Below are 19,376 nucleotides of genomic sequence, written 5' to 3'. Positions count from 1 at the left end.
AACCACCTAACAACATTATTGAGCTTTTGCGTCTGATTTCAATTCTTGAAAGCTTGATTTTGAGCTTTAAAGCTCTTTGACTTGTTTTAGTGTAAATCTGTTTTGACGCAAGATAATAAGTTCAGTTACTTTTAACTGCTTCCATCAATATAACTACTCAGTTAAAGTAGATCCTCATCTATCTGTAACAGCTGAACAATTGATGATGTTTTTTTAGTATTTAGGCTAAAGATTTTTTTACTAAAATTCATGAAATATGGTATGAATGTTAGTTTGGTCAAATTCTCATGTAAAATTTTTCTTTCGATGAGAAATAAAGTGTACCAGTACCTACTTATTTAATAATTTGTTGCAAATACTAAAGACAAGTAGCAGATGAACTGATACTCACGTCACTCGATTTTCTACTCTTGGATTGGTAGTTAGCGATTTAATCCATCCTCAATAATTTTTCATTCTACAGTATACAAAGTTACAAATAGATTTTTCTTTTGTCGGCTTGGAATCTAACTCAGAACCTTCGGATTGGAACAGAGCTTTGCAATTTTACTCTGCATTTATATACTAATTAATTTGAATCTAAGTTTTTTATACAATTCTCAACGGAAAATGATTCCTAAGAAGTTCAAGTTCACTTATTTTGATTGATGTAACTTAGGTATTATTATCTGTTAGGCCAGTAGAATTAAACACAAACATGAATTAAATCGGAAATAATTCCTACTAAAGATTTTAGTGCTTTAATGGCTTCATTAGTTGCCCATAAAGACTCTCCTAGGTTTTCGACTTCGACGGAGTTGTGTTTAAGTGGTGGGGGCCCCCGAAAGGGGCGCTTTTTCGGTTAAAGAGTCTTAATGGGCAACCAATGAAGCCATTCAAGCAATAAAATCTTTTGTAGGAATTATTTCCGATTTCAAATCTAATTCTACTGGACTATGTGGTATTATTATGAACTAGGTAATGGTTTAATTCTCTAAGGTAATAATATTTTATGTTGGTATAAATGAATGATGGATAGAATCAGTACCACATAATAATTATACACATTTTCGTATACATTTTCACATATACATTTTCGTACGTTTATTTCGAAAAGGTTTTTCACGGTCTGCCGTTTGGTGTAGTAGGTAGTGGTTCTAAAATGGACTACTGTGCCGAGAGTTTAGTCCCGGGTTCGATTCCCGGCCGGACAGAATTGAAATGATGAACTTTAATTTCTGTGACGGGTCTGGGTGTTACTATGTATAATATGTATGTATTTAAAATACTTAGGTATGTAGTATATCCGTTCAGCTAGCACCCATAACACAAGTATATTAATTGCTTACTTTGGGCACGGTAATAATATCATACAGTATTGTAACTTCATATAAACCAACGAAACGCGAGCTTTCCTTCGATTTTCAAATCTCGGGACGTGGTCGAAATCCAAAAGTTAGGGGTGTCGCGAATGTGCCGAACGGACGTCGATGGCCTAGTCACAGAGCACATAATAGTGTAGAAAATGACTAAGGTGATTGAATTTGACTGACCGTCATTTACGATCTGTGTCAAAAACTAGTCATTAAAACTGTCAGAAATTGTCATTTTCAGTCAGTTTGATTTGAAATGAAAATTATATATTGTATAAAACCAGCTTTTGCCAACGATTTTGCCCGCCTGAAATTAAAGTAACAGGTCATTAAGTACTCATTATGATTAGTAGATTCAAAATTATTTTAGTATATTTTTTTAAATTAAATCTACTAATCACAAAACAACACGCATTTTTATCCTATTCCATTTACAAAGTATTTTGTTTGTCTAAATAAAAAAAAATACAATCACAAAACTAGATAGAAATTCTAAGTAGACAGATGTAATTTTATTAGAATGGGTACTGTAGGTAAGCAGCCCTATCGCATGTTGTCATACCGTGACGTACCGCGGGGCTGTTGACATTTTTTTCAAAAATATGGCCGAGTTGGAATACTGTATAGATAGTATTACCGTGCTTTGGGCACGGTAATACTATCTCAGTATATACAGTACAGTATCTCAGTATATACGGTAATACTATCTCACTATCTCAGTATATACAGTATATACAGTATTCCAACTCGGCCATATTTTTGAAATAAATGTCAACAGCCGCGCGGAACGTCACCGTATGACAACATGCAATAGGGCTGCCCACTTGCAGACCCTATTTTAATTACATCTGCCTACTTAGAATTTTTATCTAGTATTGTGAATGTATTTTGTGATTGTAATTTTTATTTTATTTTGACAAACAAAACTTTGTGAATGAAATAGGATAAAAATGCATGTTGTTTTGTGATTAGTAGATTTAATAAAAAAAATATATTAGTGTTAAAATTTAGTAACAAATCTTATAAATTTACGATAGTAAAATGCTTGATTATTATACAGGTTGTTTAGGTAAATGGGTTTATAAGCCGACACTAGCCCATGGTATATAAATGGTATGAATGATTTTAATAATTTTAATATTCATACAAATCTGATTTTATAAATTGTATTTTGTATGAAAATTAAAAAAAATAAAATGATGATATCACTGACTTCACCATAACATTTATATGCGTAATTGCGTAGGTACCTATGTTAACATGGTCTAGTGTCGGCTTATAAACCTATTTATCTAACACCCTGTATAAATATGTACTTGTAATTATTTTTATTAAAAAAAGCGCTTACTGTTTATAAAACAACACATCGTCCGTTTATTACTATGGCACATTCGCGACACCCCTGACTTTTGCATGTCGAGCGCATACCGAGATTTGAATTTCGAAGGAAAGCTCGCGTTTCGTCCGTTTATATGAAGTTACAATACTGTATGATATTATTACCGTGCTTTGGGGCTAGATAGCGCTGTGTTAAATTGTCCAAAGATATTAATGTATTTACATTGTTATTTAATCTTATCGACCTTCCACTTCGTAGTAAAGGAAAGTCTGTCACTGATTACTAAGCTTCGAGCTTCATTCATCCTATTAATTAAAAGCATTGTTTGTTCCTCATTTAATGTGAATTCAAGTAACTTTTATAATGGAATTAACATCATTGTTGTATAAAAACTTTCCCCGCACGATCATTATTTGTTGAAGTATCTCACTCTTAGGGAGAAGATTTCTGTAACATTAAAAATGGCACTCATAAAAAATAGTTTACCTAATTCAATGTTGTTTCCGATAAATAAAATAATTGCAGCCCAATTACACCTTCTAAATCAATAACATAGCTATTACATAATTACGTCCATGCTCGAAGCGCACAAAAAGGCTGCGCTCGGTGCACGTGCACTCACAACATTACTCGCCTTTTCTTACATAGGAACTTAGGCTTCCATACACCGAGGCGCTCCCTACGCCACCTCCATTTCCCATAGAAGTGAGCCCTCGATGGAAATGCAAGGAGGAGGTATATTATATTCTAGAGAGAGAAGCTTATACCGCGCTGCATATAAGCGTGAAAGAGAGGTCTTAACGGTTAGTGAAGGTTCAACGCTCGACTCGCGCGCAGTTTGTTGAACTACAATCATAGCTTCGGAAAATCGTTAGGGTTGACCACGGAACTTTTTTCACAAAAATCATTATAAAATTGTAAAAGAGAATTGGTCGCTTGTATGTTGCTTTTTATGGCTGTTTCTTGTTAGAAAGCGCTTGTTACTCAAGCCATAGCACGTGATAGTAATTATCGTGTACGATATCATACCATGCGATAAGTCTCGAACAATTGCATTTTTTATTAAGAATAGTCGGTAACCATTTAAACCACTGACCAATTTATTGATGGTTGTCAGTTTATTGTTTTCATAAAAAGTTAAAGCATATTTTCATCAATGAAACCTCATCTTATCTGTCTTTATTCATAAAATTTGTGAGTAATTTTTATACTCATTTAATCAAGTAGTTTTTCTTACGGTGGTTAAAACCACCAAGATGTAATCATCCTAAAGAAAATTAATGGAGGGGATGTTCAAACTTAACAGTACCAGTGCAGTAAAGAACTTTTGATTGTTAGTGACAAAATTAAGAGGCAAACGCTGAAGCATGGTCAATTGATGACAGTTTCTCAGTGGCCACATTAAAACGGATGATATGTTACACACATTTATCTTTAAACAGTAGCTTAATGGTTCTATAAAAAGTTTAATGGTAATTAATGCGGAAGCTTCCGCCAACAAAGCTTTACGCGACTTCGCGCGTCGTTTAATTTGTAAAGAAAAAAAGATCAGGAAAAGTAAACGATTGACTTGAGAGTAAGATCGTAAACATTAAAATTCCTAGGGTTCTAACAACATTTAAATTACGTATGTCATAATTTCATTATAATGTTTTATTTTCTGCAAAAGTTGGTTGGTTTGGTTTGTCTAATGGAAAGTCTATAAGCCGACAGGTGAATTATATCAATTTAAGTACCTATCGCCTGATTATTATATAGATTTACTAGCAGCCGCCCGCGACTTCGTTCGCATGGATTCCGTTTTACCCCCTTAGGGGTGGAGTTTCGTAAAATCCTTTCTTAGCGGATGCCTACGTCATAACATCTACCTGCATGCCAAATTTCAGCCCGATCCGTCCAGTGGTTTGGGCTGTGCGTTGATAGATCACTATGTCAGTCAGTCAGTCAGTCAGTCTATTTCCGTTTTGCTCTCGCTCTCATCAAATTGTGACGGACAATGGATAGTTAACACTGTTGCCGATAGTGCATTGATGCGAGTGTGTATTATGTTGACAGATATACATGTTATTACATGACAAGTGACAGTTATAACAGTGCCAGCCCTGCGCCCAATATCTCGCGTGTCCCCCTCTAGCGGAGGGATTAGAGCAGGACGCGCTCTCGCAGAAGAAAGCGAATTGCGCAACTCTATGGCCGCCGCATTGCCCGCGCGGCGCCCGCGCATAATGCTTGTGCCTTTGATTTTTTGACAAACATTAGTTTAATGTATGGTATAAAATTTGGAATAAAGGGGGAGGCCTTTGTCCAGCAGTGGACGTCATTTGGCTGAAAAGAAAGAAAAGAAAGAATGGTATAAAATACTAATAGTTCCGTAAACCCCTCGTGCTATTCTAAATCTGCTTGTGGGTTCACCACCACAGTCAACGGGTATGAACCAGCGTTCTGCATCTGCGTTCCTCGGATTTTGAGTAGCATAGTCCGACACCTGCACCTTTGGGCAATTTTGGCTTTAAGTTTTAATTTTTTTTTTGGGAAAAGTATGTTATTGATGCTATTTAGACCATAATAAAATCAAGGTCAGGTGTGTAATTTTAAAAATAGACTACATGTAAACTGATGAAAATATTCTTAAAATTTAAAATTAATTTTGATACCCACCGTCACTCTCAAGAGAATGTATCTACAGCGAAATCATCAATGAAAAATAATCCATCAATCTTTTTTCAGCTATTGCGTAAAAACACAACTACAATAAAAGGGCTTCAGTTCCGAGAATATCGAAAACCAATAGTAAAACTCCAAAATAGGAGTAAATATTAGTGTAGGTTNCAACCCAAACCCAATGTCTAGTGACAACGGATATAAACATACTTATATACTTTTTTTTTGTAAATACATACATAATATACATAGAAAACACCCAGACCCGTCACAGAAATTAAAATTCATCATTTCAATTTCTGCCCGGCCGGGAATCGAACCCGGGACCTCTCGGCATAGTAGTCCGTTCTGAACCACTACACCAAACGGCCGACAAATAGTTAGATAATAAGTTAACGAATTCGAAATAGGTTAACGAATTCTGCCACAACGTAATTTACTCGCGGTTAACACCAACATATCCTGTTAAATTTCAGTGATTGAGTTTTCGGAACCCGCTGCCAGTTTACCGCATCAAAATCGTCAGCCTGTAACCCTAACCCGATTATCGGAAAATATGCAATAACCCACATCCTACCGCCACCACCTCCCATGTTTGTAGTATGTATGCTACGTATCGACGGCACTTCAAGGCTAACAACGGAACTTTATGTAGTTGAAATAAGAGCGATTTTGCAGCAAAAATATAAGCTTGATATGCTGTTGACTGTTAATTAAGGGGTGATTGGGGATTGCTTATACGTATAGGTACTTAGGTTACCAACCAGTTTTAGTAGAACACTAGGTCACAGTAAAAAGGCGGTAAGACATTGACTTCTCGATTAATACACTAAAAGAAGCGCCTTTTAAGATAATAGAACTCTTTTCTATTAATAAGAATAAATTCAAGACTTTTAACAATATTGATAATACTATTAAGTTACCTATAGAACACCTAGTAAATATTATAAAATTTTAGATTAGGGTATTTCTTCGGAGGCAAAATTTTCGATGTCTTTGGGTATAGTTCTGTAACCAACTAACAAAATGGCATGCAATATTTTTTTTCGTATAGCTTAGCTATAGCCCTATCTGGCGCAAATTACATTTTTGACATAATTGCTGTCTTTATACAAAATANATAAAATAAATTAGTTTTTGGTTTTTCAAGCACCAAAAAAGGGTTTTTTAACTAAGAATGACATCCCAGACTGCATCTCACTTAAGACCAGGTGCGATTGCGGTCTTGTTATGAATAAAAAAAACATTATCATTTTTATGTTAAGAATAATTTGTGTTTAAACAGTAAATAAGTAGTATATCCGTTAAGCTAGCAACCATAACACAAGCATATTTGTTGCTTATTTTGTAGCTAAATGGCGCTGTATGAAATTGCCCAACGATTTATTTATTTTTATTATTATTTCAGCTACACTTATGGCGTCCAAAGCACATAATAATATACTGCTGAGCATAGGCCTCCAATGATTTCGAGATTAACTGATTGCCATTGCCACAACCTCTATAAGCTCATCTCACCTTCTTCACCTTGTAGGTGGACGTCTTAAAAACAATAGCTTGGATAAGTGATACAGCTCGGTAGTGTCATCTAAAATACCTTAGTGCCATAAGATGAAAGTCTACATCCAGTGTGTGTTTATCAGTGATGACAAATTGTACTGAAAAGCGGCCTCTCACTGTAGGCTTACGAACCACAAAGTTGCATAGTGTACTATGAAGTGGACTATGCTTGTTTTTTTTATGCAATCGAATCTGTAATGAGGAGATCCGTAAACGATCTAAAGTCGCATGGTGGCATAGTCCGATGTTTTAGCAAGCTGCAGTGATAATGGGCAGGACACATAGTTTACAGAAATGATGGCCGATGGGATAGCACGTTTCTGGAGTGGGAGCTACGTGCCGGAAAGCTTAGTGTAGAACGTCTTTCCACAGGAAGGCGCAGGATGCAGGCCGCTACCAACCGGTCATTGTGGAAATCATTAGGAGAGGCTTATGTTCAGTTGAAATTATTATGATGATGACAAAATATTATGGATGTATACTAAAGTTTCAAAAAAATGTTTTTTCACAAATTATTGTGGAATCGTTGCATTTTTTCATAACAACAGATCATTGTTTTTGTTATAATATGATTATTTTCTTAATTTAGAGCCAATTATACATAAATATCATACATTTTATTTCTATTTTTGATTAATATGTAACAAATTCTGATTCATATGGGCACAAAATATTTGAACGTCGATATCTTGAAAACTACTTTACAAAAACGAGTCCCTTATCCAAATGTATGTTATTGGGTGTACCTTTTCTCATATGAGTCTATGTTACAAACCTAAAATTGAATTTGAAATTTGTCCATATGAATCAGCCGAAGAATGCGATTTCGAAGAAGTGCCCATTATTCCTAATAGTATTGCTTAAAACAGCCTAATTTGGTGTTACATAGAAGTTGCGTCCACATTCAATCCAAAAACACGCTTCTGTGAACTCAAAATTGAGGTGCCAATATGAAGGTATTTTACTGTTCTCTTTTACTATGGTCCTAGGCTAATTCCTGTGTTCTAGAAACACAGGCCGTCCTGGAAGTCTGACCTAATTCTATCAATATTCATTCCAGTCGGGCTAGGATGCGCGTCGTGATATACTTTATCGACGCTGAAATCGATATAATGGTGTGACAACCGCTTATCGCGGCGCGCATCCTAGGCCTGAGAACGTGTTAAGAAAGAAATTAAGACCCGCATTTATACTACCACCGTCTAAACACATAAAATAAATCCTGAGGCCCTTATTATTATTTTCTGCGATTTATCTATATTATAAAAGAAAGTCGTGTTAGTTACTCCACTTATAACTCAAGAACGGCAAAACCGATTTAGCTGAAAATTGTCAGGGAGGTAGTTTAGAGCCAGGAGAAGGACATAGAATACTTTTTATCCCGTTCGAAATAAAAAAAGTGGTAATTAATTAAAGTCTCAAGTAGCCGCGGCGGCTTGTTTGACTCGAGGTAGTGAGGATCCAGGAGGCATTCAGAATTGCATGTTGAACGCACGAACTGTATCTCATCGAAACAGTTAATGAGGAATAGGTATCATTAAGGTGGGACGTCCACCTACATGGTGGACCGACGACATCGTAAAGGTAGCAGGGAAGCGCTGGACGCAGGCCGCTACCAATCGATCAACGTGGAAAGCTATAGGGGAGGCCTATGTTCAGCAGTTGACGTCCTATGGTTGAAATGATGATGATGACGATGAGGTATCATTAATATCTTTTAAAAAATGTAACTTCAAATAATCAACCCATAGGTACTTCTGCATTTTTCGTACCTACTCTTATTTAATTCTTATTTTGAAAAGTTTAGATTCGTACTTTACTTTGGTCAAATTTTATTGAATCAAAACCGCAACACTCAATTGATTTGTAACTTAATTTCCATTTCTAACTAGAAAAGCTAATATCAAGAAGTCTGTTTAATTGTTGCTTTACTTTAGGAACCCAACACGATATCTTCCTCAGACTAGCTTTAAAACCAGCTTCCATGAAGCGAAGTGAAACCACAGCTATGTTGGCCCTTCGCCGATGGCTGGGACCAGTTTAGGGCGCATTAGAACAATGTTAGGATCGTGCGTCAAACCGGCACAATGCAATTTATGACAGTATTCACCGGAGGGCCCGTCTCACTCGGCGTTGTAATGTTTCACTCATGAAAAAGAGTGATTGGTGTGAGTTGACGCTACAGTCATAGAATTATAGCCTAGAAACCTTGCGCTTGCAAAAAAAGTGAACAGGCTCAGTGATTCCATATATTATAGTCAAACCTCGAAGCTCGGGCGCTCCTAGGGTTGACTATGTCAATCCTCAGGTCTGACGAACTGGTCTGACTGAAGCCTTCAAGGCTTAGTCAAAACCCAAACATTTCGGACTTTGACTAAAGAATGTAAGTTAAACCTAAGAGAAACTAATTTAGTCAGTCAAACGTCGAAACCCAATGTAATGAAATCGGAGTTTGATTAGTCAAATTTTAAAAGACTATATAAACTAAACTATACTTACTTCATTCTAATTCATTCTTCACGCAGAGGTCCTGGGTTCGATTCCCAGTGGGGGCAGATTTTTCTGTTCGGTTTGGTTGGTGGTAGGGCTGGTTCTAAGTCCGCCTGGCAAAATATGATTTTTGCCTCACTTTACTCATTTTAGACGAAGCGCTTGTGTATAATTTGTAGGCGTTAGTAAATCTGAGGCTATGACAGTCTGTATTCCAAAAATTAAATAAATTCTTACCACTGCCGGCGTCCCGGTGTGATAGGGCTCACTCGGCACTCGACTTTCTTCGTCGAGGTAAATGGCAAAGTTGAAGGGTCGCCTGAGCGCCGCCCGGGGGCAGCGCGAGCGACACGATCCCACAACTTGACCACTTTCCAATATAATTTCTAGTTGAGAACTAAACATATTTCATTTACTGCACTGTAACTGTTAAATAACATTGTAAACAATCTTGTGACCATAAATAGAGAGATGTCAACTAATGTGCTGAGTTCGAACATCAGTGTCGCATTAGAAATTCACATACACAAAGTAATCAAAATATGTGCTCATTATTCACTGCGGTATCAGTACTCAACGTTCTAATAATCTTTAGTACTACCCAAGCAATGTAAACTGTTTACATTATAACGTCGGTGGTGTCATCATTGCTTTCACGAGCAATGTGTTCTGTATTTGGGCATATTTCTGCTACTTACGCCCGTATTTACAAACATTACTATGGGGTCTCTCAGTGCGCGTGGACGCATAGGGTGACACACAAACCAATCACAGAGCTCTATTCAACGCTGTGCGTTCGATTTTCTGCTTAACTTAAGCAAGCATCGTTTGTGAATACGGGCGTTAGTTGGTTTATTATGACGCCTAGCTACTTGGTGGTTATTATATCGTAACTCAAGCTCGAATACTGCTAGCGACAAATATGATTGCATGAACATTTATTTTCATATCTATACATTAGATATGTATGAATATATTATGTACTAGCTGACCCGGCGAACTTCGTACCGCCTTAGCGTAGAGATTTTCTTAATATTTTTTTCCGTAAGAACCATCCTTGGACTTCCACAAACATTTAAAAAAAAGAATTATCGAAATCGGTTCAGCCGTTCACACGTGATGCCGTGACAACGCGAAACGGGTTTCATTTTTATATATATAGATTATTTATCCGTTATTTATCTACTGTAGTCACCAATAAAACTACATAATGTTCTGAAAAATCTTGACTAATCAAAATTTCCATTTCGCTCAAATGTTGACTGGAAAACAGTGACATATGCCAATACAATATGTTAAAAACAAATACAAAAATATCTTATCCTGTACATCTTTTCACTGTGGGTACTTACATATTTTATAACCATGCCTCTACGAATAAGCAATTTTATTTTACGGAACATTAAGAAAATTTTCGTCAAAGAAGTTTTAATAGATTTTGTTTCTTTAAATATTATGAATAGGTAGGTAAATGTACTTGAGATAAGATAACGAATAACGCTAGTTCACTACAAACCTGTATCAGCAATAAAACTAAATTCGAAGTAATTGCGAGGCGCATCTCTTTAACTATTTCCAGATTAAATGGAAGCTCTAAATACAGTGAAGGCTTCCACGCTTTGCACTGGTTCTGTTTTCAAAAGGTTCTACCCACAAAGGATTATAGTTTTCATTAGGAAAATACTTTTTGCTCTTTGCGCATCTCTGAGAAGCTGTAGAATATTATTCAATCATTGTTTTATCACTGGAGATGCTCTTTTAAATAGTTCTAGATTGGATTCTTCAGAATTTATTTCCAGACTTCTTATCTTTTCATCGGTATTAACGTAAATAGCTCGATTGCTTTTCCAAGCAGAGGAAAGGATAAAGTCTGCAATGTTTATGTTTACTACAAGTAATTTTCAATCTACGATCTAACTAATAATAATTTAGTTTAATAGTTTATTTTAGCCAATTATTATCACCTAACATTATTATTTTTGGAACAAAAATGTTTAACTACGTATGTTTAATTAGAGCCGGATCTGTCCAGTGGTTTGGGCTGTGCGTTGAAGATCACTATGTCAGTCAGTCAGTCAGTCTTGGATGGCTTAAACGTGGAGTGCAGGTGCGGTTTGGTTCCCCAGTCGATGAAGCACCTGATGTCGTGCTCTGAGTGCCCAAGCAACTGCACTCAGGAGGATTTGATGAGTGCTACTGACAACGCCACTCTTGTGGCAGAGTTTTGGGCTGACACTGTGTAGGTTTGTTGTCGACACGAAAAGAAGAGAAGTCAGTCAGTCAGTCAGTCACCTTTGAGTTATATATATTTAGATTATTACCTAACATTATTATTTTGATTAGCCAGCATGGTTAATATGAAAAGGATGGATTAAACGTTTCAAACAACCCACTGCAACAAAACTTTGTTCCCGTCGATTGTCGCATCAAATAAATGCACAGCTAATGCATCTAGGTGTATGTAATTGGGTTAATGGGGTCCGGCGGGAAGACGTTCCTCGGAGCTCGTGACTGCGTATTAATTACTCCTAACAGCACCTGCACTATCTTACGGACCCTCGGGAACTGATCTGTATGCAATGTTTTCCTTTTTATTGTGGTTCATGTCAAACTCCATAACTTTTTTCATCGATCACCCAGTTCAAAGATTGCACTTTAGCAACTACTTAGATGATGCACTCGTATAAACATTTTCTCAGGCGCTTTTAAATAATACTGGTTTAATCTCGTAGTGTATTTGTATTACTTGTCTATCTATCTATCTATGTCAGCCTTTGGGTTCGCCTTCGAACATAGGCCTCCTCTTCAACCCTCCACCGTTTTCTGTCCCTGGCCACACGCATCCAGTTCACTCCAGCCTGCTGCCCGATATCGTCTGTCCATCGTTTAGGCGGTCTTCCCCTGCCGCGGGTGTTGTTGTTGTTGTATTACTTGTATTTGGATATAAATATTAGTCATACAGGACTAAAAGGATAATTTTGCTCAATATCTGTATTGGTTACATACATACTAGAAAAGAAAAGAAAAGCTATCGTGTCTAGCTTCAGAGGCTTTAAAGAACCTTAAAGCTCACGGGGTTAGATAATTATTACAATGACGATTGTTTTCTTTAACGCGTTGATGTCTTTTTCATGAAAACAAAAGAGTTAATCAATAATTTTTTGACCGCATTGTTTTTGAAGATTTTAAAAGTAAATTTTAATTTTAAAATAATATTTTTATCTATTAGTTAACCTAGTAAATAAGCTTTGTAGTTAGTCCAAAGAAATTCATTAATTTGAGGTTGAATTGGGGAAAAATATATTTATGAAGTAATAAAGCAATTAATTTATTTAAACAAACTTAACATATCCTTATTTATTTAAAAAAATCCATAGCATAGTAAATTAAGTTGCTTTGCTTGTTCTTTAACAAAAACATCCACAGGGAAAAACATGCCCCTAATAACCGTGTGACCCAGATAACTGGCAACTTTTATTTCTATTCCCCAATCTGTATAATTGGATTTGAAATATTTCAAGTTTGTTTGAGACTGAACTAGATTTTAAAATAGCCTCAGGTCAGCCAGAGGCTATCTTCCAATATACTGACGTCTACAAAAATAATTTTATGAAGGCTGAACTACTACGTATTTTAAAACTAGCTTTCCGACCGCGGCTTCGCCCGCTGGAATTTTGTCTGTCACAGAAAAACCTTATCGCGCGCGTCCCTGTTTCAAAAACCGGGATAAAAACTATCCTATGTTCTTTCCCGGGACTCAAACTATCTCTATGCCAAATTTCATCAAAATCGGTTGCGAGGTTTAAGCGGGAAAGCGCAACAGACAGACAGACAGACAGACAGACAGAGTTACTTTCGCATTTATAATATTAGTTGGGATTAAAGTTTTAACTAAATTCGTGATGTGTTTCTCATCAGCAACTTACAGCTTTTCCCTTGGGCTTGTATTTGGGTAAATTATTGAGGTTGGTAACACAGACTTGAGATAATTTCACTATAGTTCGTACGCATTAAAAAGCAGTGAGTCATCAGTGCAAGTGTAGGGTAAAGGTGTATTCACAGAGGTGTTAAAATTCAAACAATTTTTTTAAAAGATTAAGTTTAATTAATTTATATAAATGGAAAAAATGGAAAAAAATGGAAAACACTTAAAAGCAAGATGGTGCAACTCGGCCGAAGAAAAGGTTTTTGTTGTTGTTTAAGAGCGCTTTCACGTTTAGGCGATTTAGCAGTGCGACAAACGCACGACAGACGCGCTGCCGAAAATTTCATACTATGTGACGGCGGATGCCTGCCTTCACCACACCTTCACATTATAAAAACGCCGCTGTATTAGTCAACCGACCATAAAATTAAACATCAATGTATGAACATAAATTAATTATTGTAAGACGATGGCTTTAGTATTAATATTCAACATTTTTGTGTTTACCTAAGGAGATGCGTAAAAGAACTAAGGTCGCTGATATAGCCCAACGGATTAGCTAGCTGAAGTGGCAATGGGCAGGGCATATAATACGCAGAACTGACGGCAGATGGAGCAGCAAGGTTCTGGAATGGAGGCCACGTACCGGAAAGTGCAGCATAGGACGTCCACCCACAAGGTGGACCGACGACCTCATAAAGGTAGCGGGAATGCCGCCACTAACCGGCCATTGTGGAAATCATTGGGGGAGGCCCTATATTCAGCAGTGGACGTCCTATGGCTGAAATGATGATGATGATGGTTTACCTACGTATGAAGCTAGTCGTGGCAAATCACATTTTAAACAACCTTTGGTAGGTACTTAACATAAGATTTTTATCGTAATTTTTTGTAAAATAATTCTTTATTTTATTACCGACAAAAACAAAGTAGGTAGTTAATTAGACTAACAAGTGTGTTGAACAGTGCCTTAAAGTGATATTTCGTATGGAAATGAACTAAGTTAGTGTTTAAAATGCGTTTAATTTTTTATTCGTAGCGCTTAGTACCTAAATATGAAAATAGCAACTTCATATTCATTATTCCTAATGAATGTAACGTCTCAGATGAAGCATAATGCTGCAGATTTAGACTAGACAATGCATCTGACGTCACTCGCATCGCGCGTGGGCAGGCCGCGATGACACCCCATTAGAGGGCACGTGTGTGTCATGTCAAACAACAATACAGGGGTATTAGTAAAGTGATACACGAAGAAAGCAGAGAAGTAGCCCTAAAAGAAAGTGAAAATTGACAAAGTAGATACCTACACTAGCTAACAAATATACAGATTGCAACTGGAACTGCATGTGCTATTTGATGCTCAAAGCGGGATACGAGTACGTCGCCTTGCCGTTTCAATGTCAGTTAATTGCCTTATATTTAAGGATAACTTGAATAAATAATTAATTTAAAATCTAAATTTTACTTCATCTGCTAAACCTAAAAAAAAATAAAAAGCATAAATTTTAAATTACATTATTAGTAGTAGTAAGAACTGGATCGCAACAACGTCTAATAGATAAATTGAAAAATAACAGGAACAGCAGTTCTATGTTTTACTAAAGTAAATATTTTTTTTTACAATAGTATCTTGTCCAGTTTTTTTTTTCGAACAAGTCAACCGTTGAGAGCGATCACTGATAGTTAACTGAGAAAATAAATGAGATATACAGATAGATGTTCAATAAGCAAATAAGTTCAATAAATAAATAGTATGTAAATAAACTGCATTTCATCGACATTTGGCTCAAAAATACACTCAGCGGCACAAATATCGGAGCACTTGGATTTGACTTTTCAATTCTACGCCTTTCCCTTTCACCCTGTATATCTTAAATACTGGGATAATGTTACGAATATTGTCATTTGACAGCCGCAGGGCGAGAGGCGCCAGCCAACGTGACCACCCCGTGTCCCTTCCCTATTGTTGATCAGACTCAATTAGAAGAGACGTCTGTTTTTGCTACCTGCCACTCCGTGATTGCCATTGAGAGCTCGAGTTATTTATCTTCTGCTTCCACCCTGTATAGATGAGCGAGTTGCCTAAGGCTGGGTTGCATCATCTTACTTCAAAAATCTGTCAAACTCCATACAAAAACACCGGTTATCGTTGTAGTTACGGTCAAAGTTAGGTGGTGCAACTCGGCCTTAGTGTCAGTGTTTGTATGCAGTTACTGGCGAAGGTGCATGATGACCTACGGCTCATACACGAACTTTCTGCGACTAAAACTTTTAGCTCATCACTAATTTTTATTATTTAAAAAGCTGTCAAATGTGTACACGCAGTTGATGACAGAAGTTTTTTAAGATTAGTTTTTAAAATGTGTTAACTGCTGCTTTAATACTACATACTATAATCCTACATTGTCCTACGTTTTAATAATAATTCTGTAAGCTCTTGAGCCCTGTCACAAACAATGTTTTTTATTTTTCTATCTGTCTCATCCGTCCGCGTCAGCAGCATGTGACTACTTTTGACAATTTAAAATCTGCCAGTATTAGCGAGACATTTATTTTTTATTATAAAGGTCACATGGCTAGAATGGCAAGAGGACAACCATTGAAACTATTTCTTTATGGACTTTTTCATTCTGCTCAAAAATTAAACCATAATAATGAAACACTTTACGCTAGCCGTGTGGTGACGGCAGAGTAGAATACATTTGTCACCAACCCCTACTCTTCCCGCGGGTGTCGTAAGAGGCGACTTAGGGACTACACATCAAACAGAGAATGGGCAGCAGCGCTCTCTGAAAAACATCAATCTTTTAAACTGCGATCTCCAACCCGCCTGCCAAGCGTGGAGATTATGGCAAAACCCTCCACTATAGTGGAGGAGGCTTATAGTCCAGCAGTGGACTGTAAAGGGCTGTTGATGAAAATGAAACACTTTATAGTCTTAAGTTATTTATCTAGCTTCCTACCTTACTACTACAGCTTCAAATCGGATATATTTCCTTTTGTTGAAGGAAAACTTTTTAAAAGCTCAAGTTCCTAGTTTTTCTTGGCAACCCTATAAATGCTACACAGAATACTAATAGCAACGCCGCACAATAAAAAATAACAAAAAACTTGTATTAAATTAATTTATTTAACCACATGCACCTCCTTATGGGGAAGCCTTTGTCCAGCAGTGGATGTCTTTTGGCTGAAACAAGCGAACGAACCACATGCATTGTATCGCATCACTTTTACAAAGTGCAGCGAACGAGCGAATCTAGCCATCAGGACAGAGTAGATAATGGGCAGCACTTACTGAACTGTAGGTATTTGTCAGTGGATCTTGTGCCTCATGACATAAGAGCGAATGTGAATGTTCACAAAAATTAAAAATTAAAAATTCATAAAATTCATTTATTTTTGCAAATAGGCTTTAAAAAAGCGCTTTTACACGTCCCAATATTAACCCTACCACTGCTTCGGGACAATAAATGGGCCAGTGCTGAGAAGAAGCAGCGCAAGAAACTCAGTCACTATATATATATACAGGGTGTCCCGTAATGTAACGTCAAGCCGGAACTGGGTGTTGAGGCAAATTGTGCTGGTTATCAGAAAAATATAAAAAAAAATCTATGTGGCATATTTTAAAAATAATAGGCATTTAAAAAAAATCAAAAAATTCTACTCCAGGTGACGGTCCTTTTACTCATGTTGCCACAAATCTTCACTTTTTCCAAATTTTTTTTTGTTATGTAACCCTGAATAATGCTTCTCTAAATTGTTATCAAAATTGCAAAACCAGCTGCTCCAGCTTGGATGAAAAAAATACATTGTTCTCAAAAAAAAATTCAAAATAAAAATTTTGCCTAGTTTAAACTGACTGTACTGAAAAAAAAAAGTACTACGCGAGTGTGGCAAGTGACGTCATAATTTGGCGCATTTAGTAAGGATTCCAAAATGGTATAACACCTGGTAAATTTTTGCTGTAATTGTCGACAATTTTTGTTTTTTTGGAAATAATCCCGTTTTTAACTTTATCTACCTTGGTTAAAAATATTATTCTAATGTGCCCAAAATTTAAGTTTCTAGCTTAGGTGAGGTGGAGAAGCCATTTTAAAAGGTATGAGCGGGACGGAGAGGGCCATCTTACCAAGCAAGGATGTTATGGATATCCGTAACCGTAACCGAAACTATCGGATATCCGAAATAAAAAAATGTCCATAACCGTAACCGAAACTGATTCAAAAGTTACGGATAGTTTCGGATAAACTATATATATATATATATATATATATATATATATATATATATATATATAGTCACTACTATCACCTGAGCTTCACTCGGGATGCTGCGAGGGCTGCCACGCCACTCCGCCGGGACTCCAGGAGGCGTTTGCAAATAATTATATTGTTGCGTAATTGAATTATCAATTCTGTTGCCCGTAAACTTCAAATAGTTAAGTGCACAGTCTAGACGTTTAACAACGTTTAGGCTTAATTGGCCACTTCCATCCTCGATCGACGTTAATAAGCACTTTGCCTGTTAATTTGGAGCCTATTTGTTTATGACAGCAGAAACACAAACGCACTTCCTCTTATTAATAAAAAGTTACAAATAGGATGAACACTGGATTAAAATGACATTTCCATACTAAATGACAACTTAAGCCAAAGTTCAACTAGGGTGTGACTTTTGTTAATAAGGCCCCCAATGATCAAGTCTAAATGCGTGTATTTTAGCCACCCTGTATTTTTGACATCACAATTTAAATGTTGTTAGCAAATTGTTTATGTTAGGTTATTAAAAAAAAAATGTTATAGGACAGAAAGCAAACGAGCGAAACGGTGAATGAAAAAAAAAATGTTTTTTTTATTTAGTCAAAAATCCTTATTAAGACTACAACATCCGTATACTAGCTAACTAAGCTTTATTTGCGAACTTTTTAATTATTAAATTATGTAAAATATTATAATTATGTGGGTTTATGAGAGGTCAGATGCCCTTTTTCATCATTATAGCTGGGAGTAACCAGATTCAACAGTGCACTGTTGGGACTGGTCACTCCCAATGTGTCCTACCGTTGATTCCCTTTTGTGCTGTTGCGTTTTGTTTAATTATAAAAATCAAAATCAAAAATATTTTATTTCATTTAGACCACCAGTAGAAGGTAGCCCTATGGGGCACTTTACATGTCTCCTTTTCTTTTGGGCCCTACCAGCCACCATACCATATTCTACCATTAATTAATGATTTGTTTCCAGAACAACAGTACGCGGCGGACAGCGCGAGCGGCGGGGCCAAAGCGGCGGCTCCCTGCAAGGTTTGCGGGGACAAAGCCTCCGGGTACCACTACGGGGTCACCTCCTGCGAGGGCTGCAAGGTAAGAACCATAGAGATGTAGAGATGCCAACTTCTTCTTCTTTTCGTGTCGACAACAAACCTACACTTCGGTTTGTCATCTTGGTGCAGTAATTCGTTTCACGGCTTCTGCCGCTACTCACGGGGAGGGGCCGAGCAAAGTCGCTCTACGGGAAGGCTGACTGCATCCCCCCCAAGAAGCCAACTAATGCGCTGAGTTCGAAACTCAGTGTCACTTTACAAATTCACACACACAAAGTAATCAAAATATGTGCTCATTAACCACTGCGGTATCTGTACTCAACGTTCGAATCTTTAGTACTACGCAAGCAATGTGAACTGTTTACATTATGACGTCGCTGCTGTCATCATTGCTTACACGAGCAATGTGTTCTGTTTTTGGGCATATTGCTGCAAAACGGGCCACGCCCCCTTTACTTTCTAAAAAATTAAATAAATAGTAGCTCACTTAGGGTCAAATGGGCGAACTTGTATTCTTAAAATGACGTTACCACATAATAATTAATACACCCACGAAGTTTGTGTAACCTTCCGCCAAACACCCTGTATAGTTATACATTAAACTAATACCTGCCACTTATTAAAACCATTAAATTTATATATCTATATGTATAAATAACTCTATTCGCAAATGTACTGACAGCTCTACGTCGAATCTGAACTCGCCAGAGTATTCGAGAAGTAA

The 19,376-nt window shown here is 36.8% G+C and overlaps 1 protein-coding gene across 1 annotated transcript in view; it reads left to right on the top strand.

Annotated features, from left to right (window-relative positions):
- Positions 1-19,376, top strand: part of LOC114359278 (estrogen receptor-like) — a 56,445-nt gene extending 37,069 nt beyond the window's left edge. The window contains exons 2-3 of the mRNA XM_028313594.1: positions 18,574-18,692; positions 19,335-19,376. Of these exons, the coding sequence (XP_028169395.1) occupies positions 18,574-18,692; positions 19,335-19,376 (161 nt within the window). The remainder of the gene's footprint in view (positions 1-18,573; positions 18,693-19,334) is intronic.

This window comes from Ostrinia furnacalis, unplaced genomic scaffold (genome assembly GCF_004193835.3).
Source record: "Ostrinia furnacalis isolate ACB-3 unplaced genomic scaffold, ASM419383v2 OfSCF4280, whole genome shotgun sequence".
NCBI lineage: Eukaryota > Metazoa > Arthropoda > Insecta > Lepidoptera > Crambidae > Ostrinia > Ostrinia furnacalis.
The sequence above is the reverse complement of the archived record's forward strand: the minus strand, read 5'-3'. Positions and strand labels throughout refer to the sequence as shown.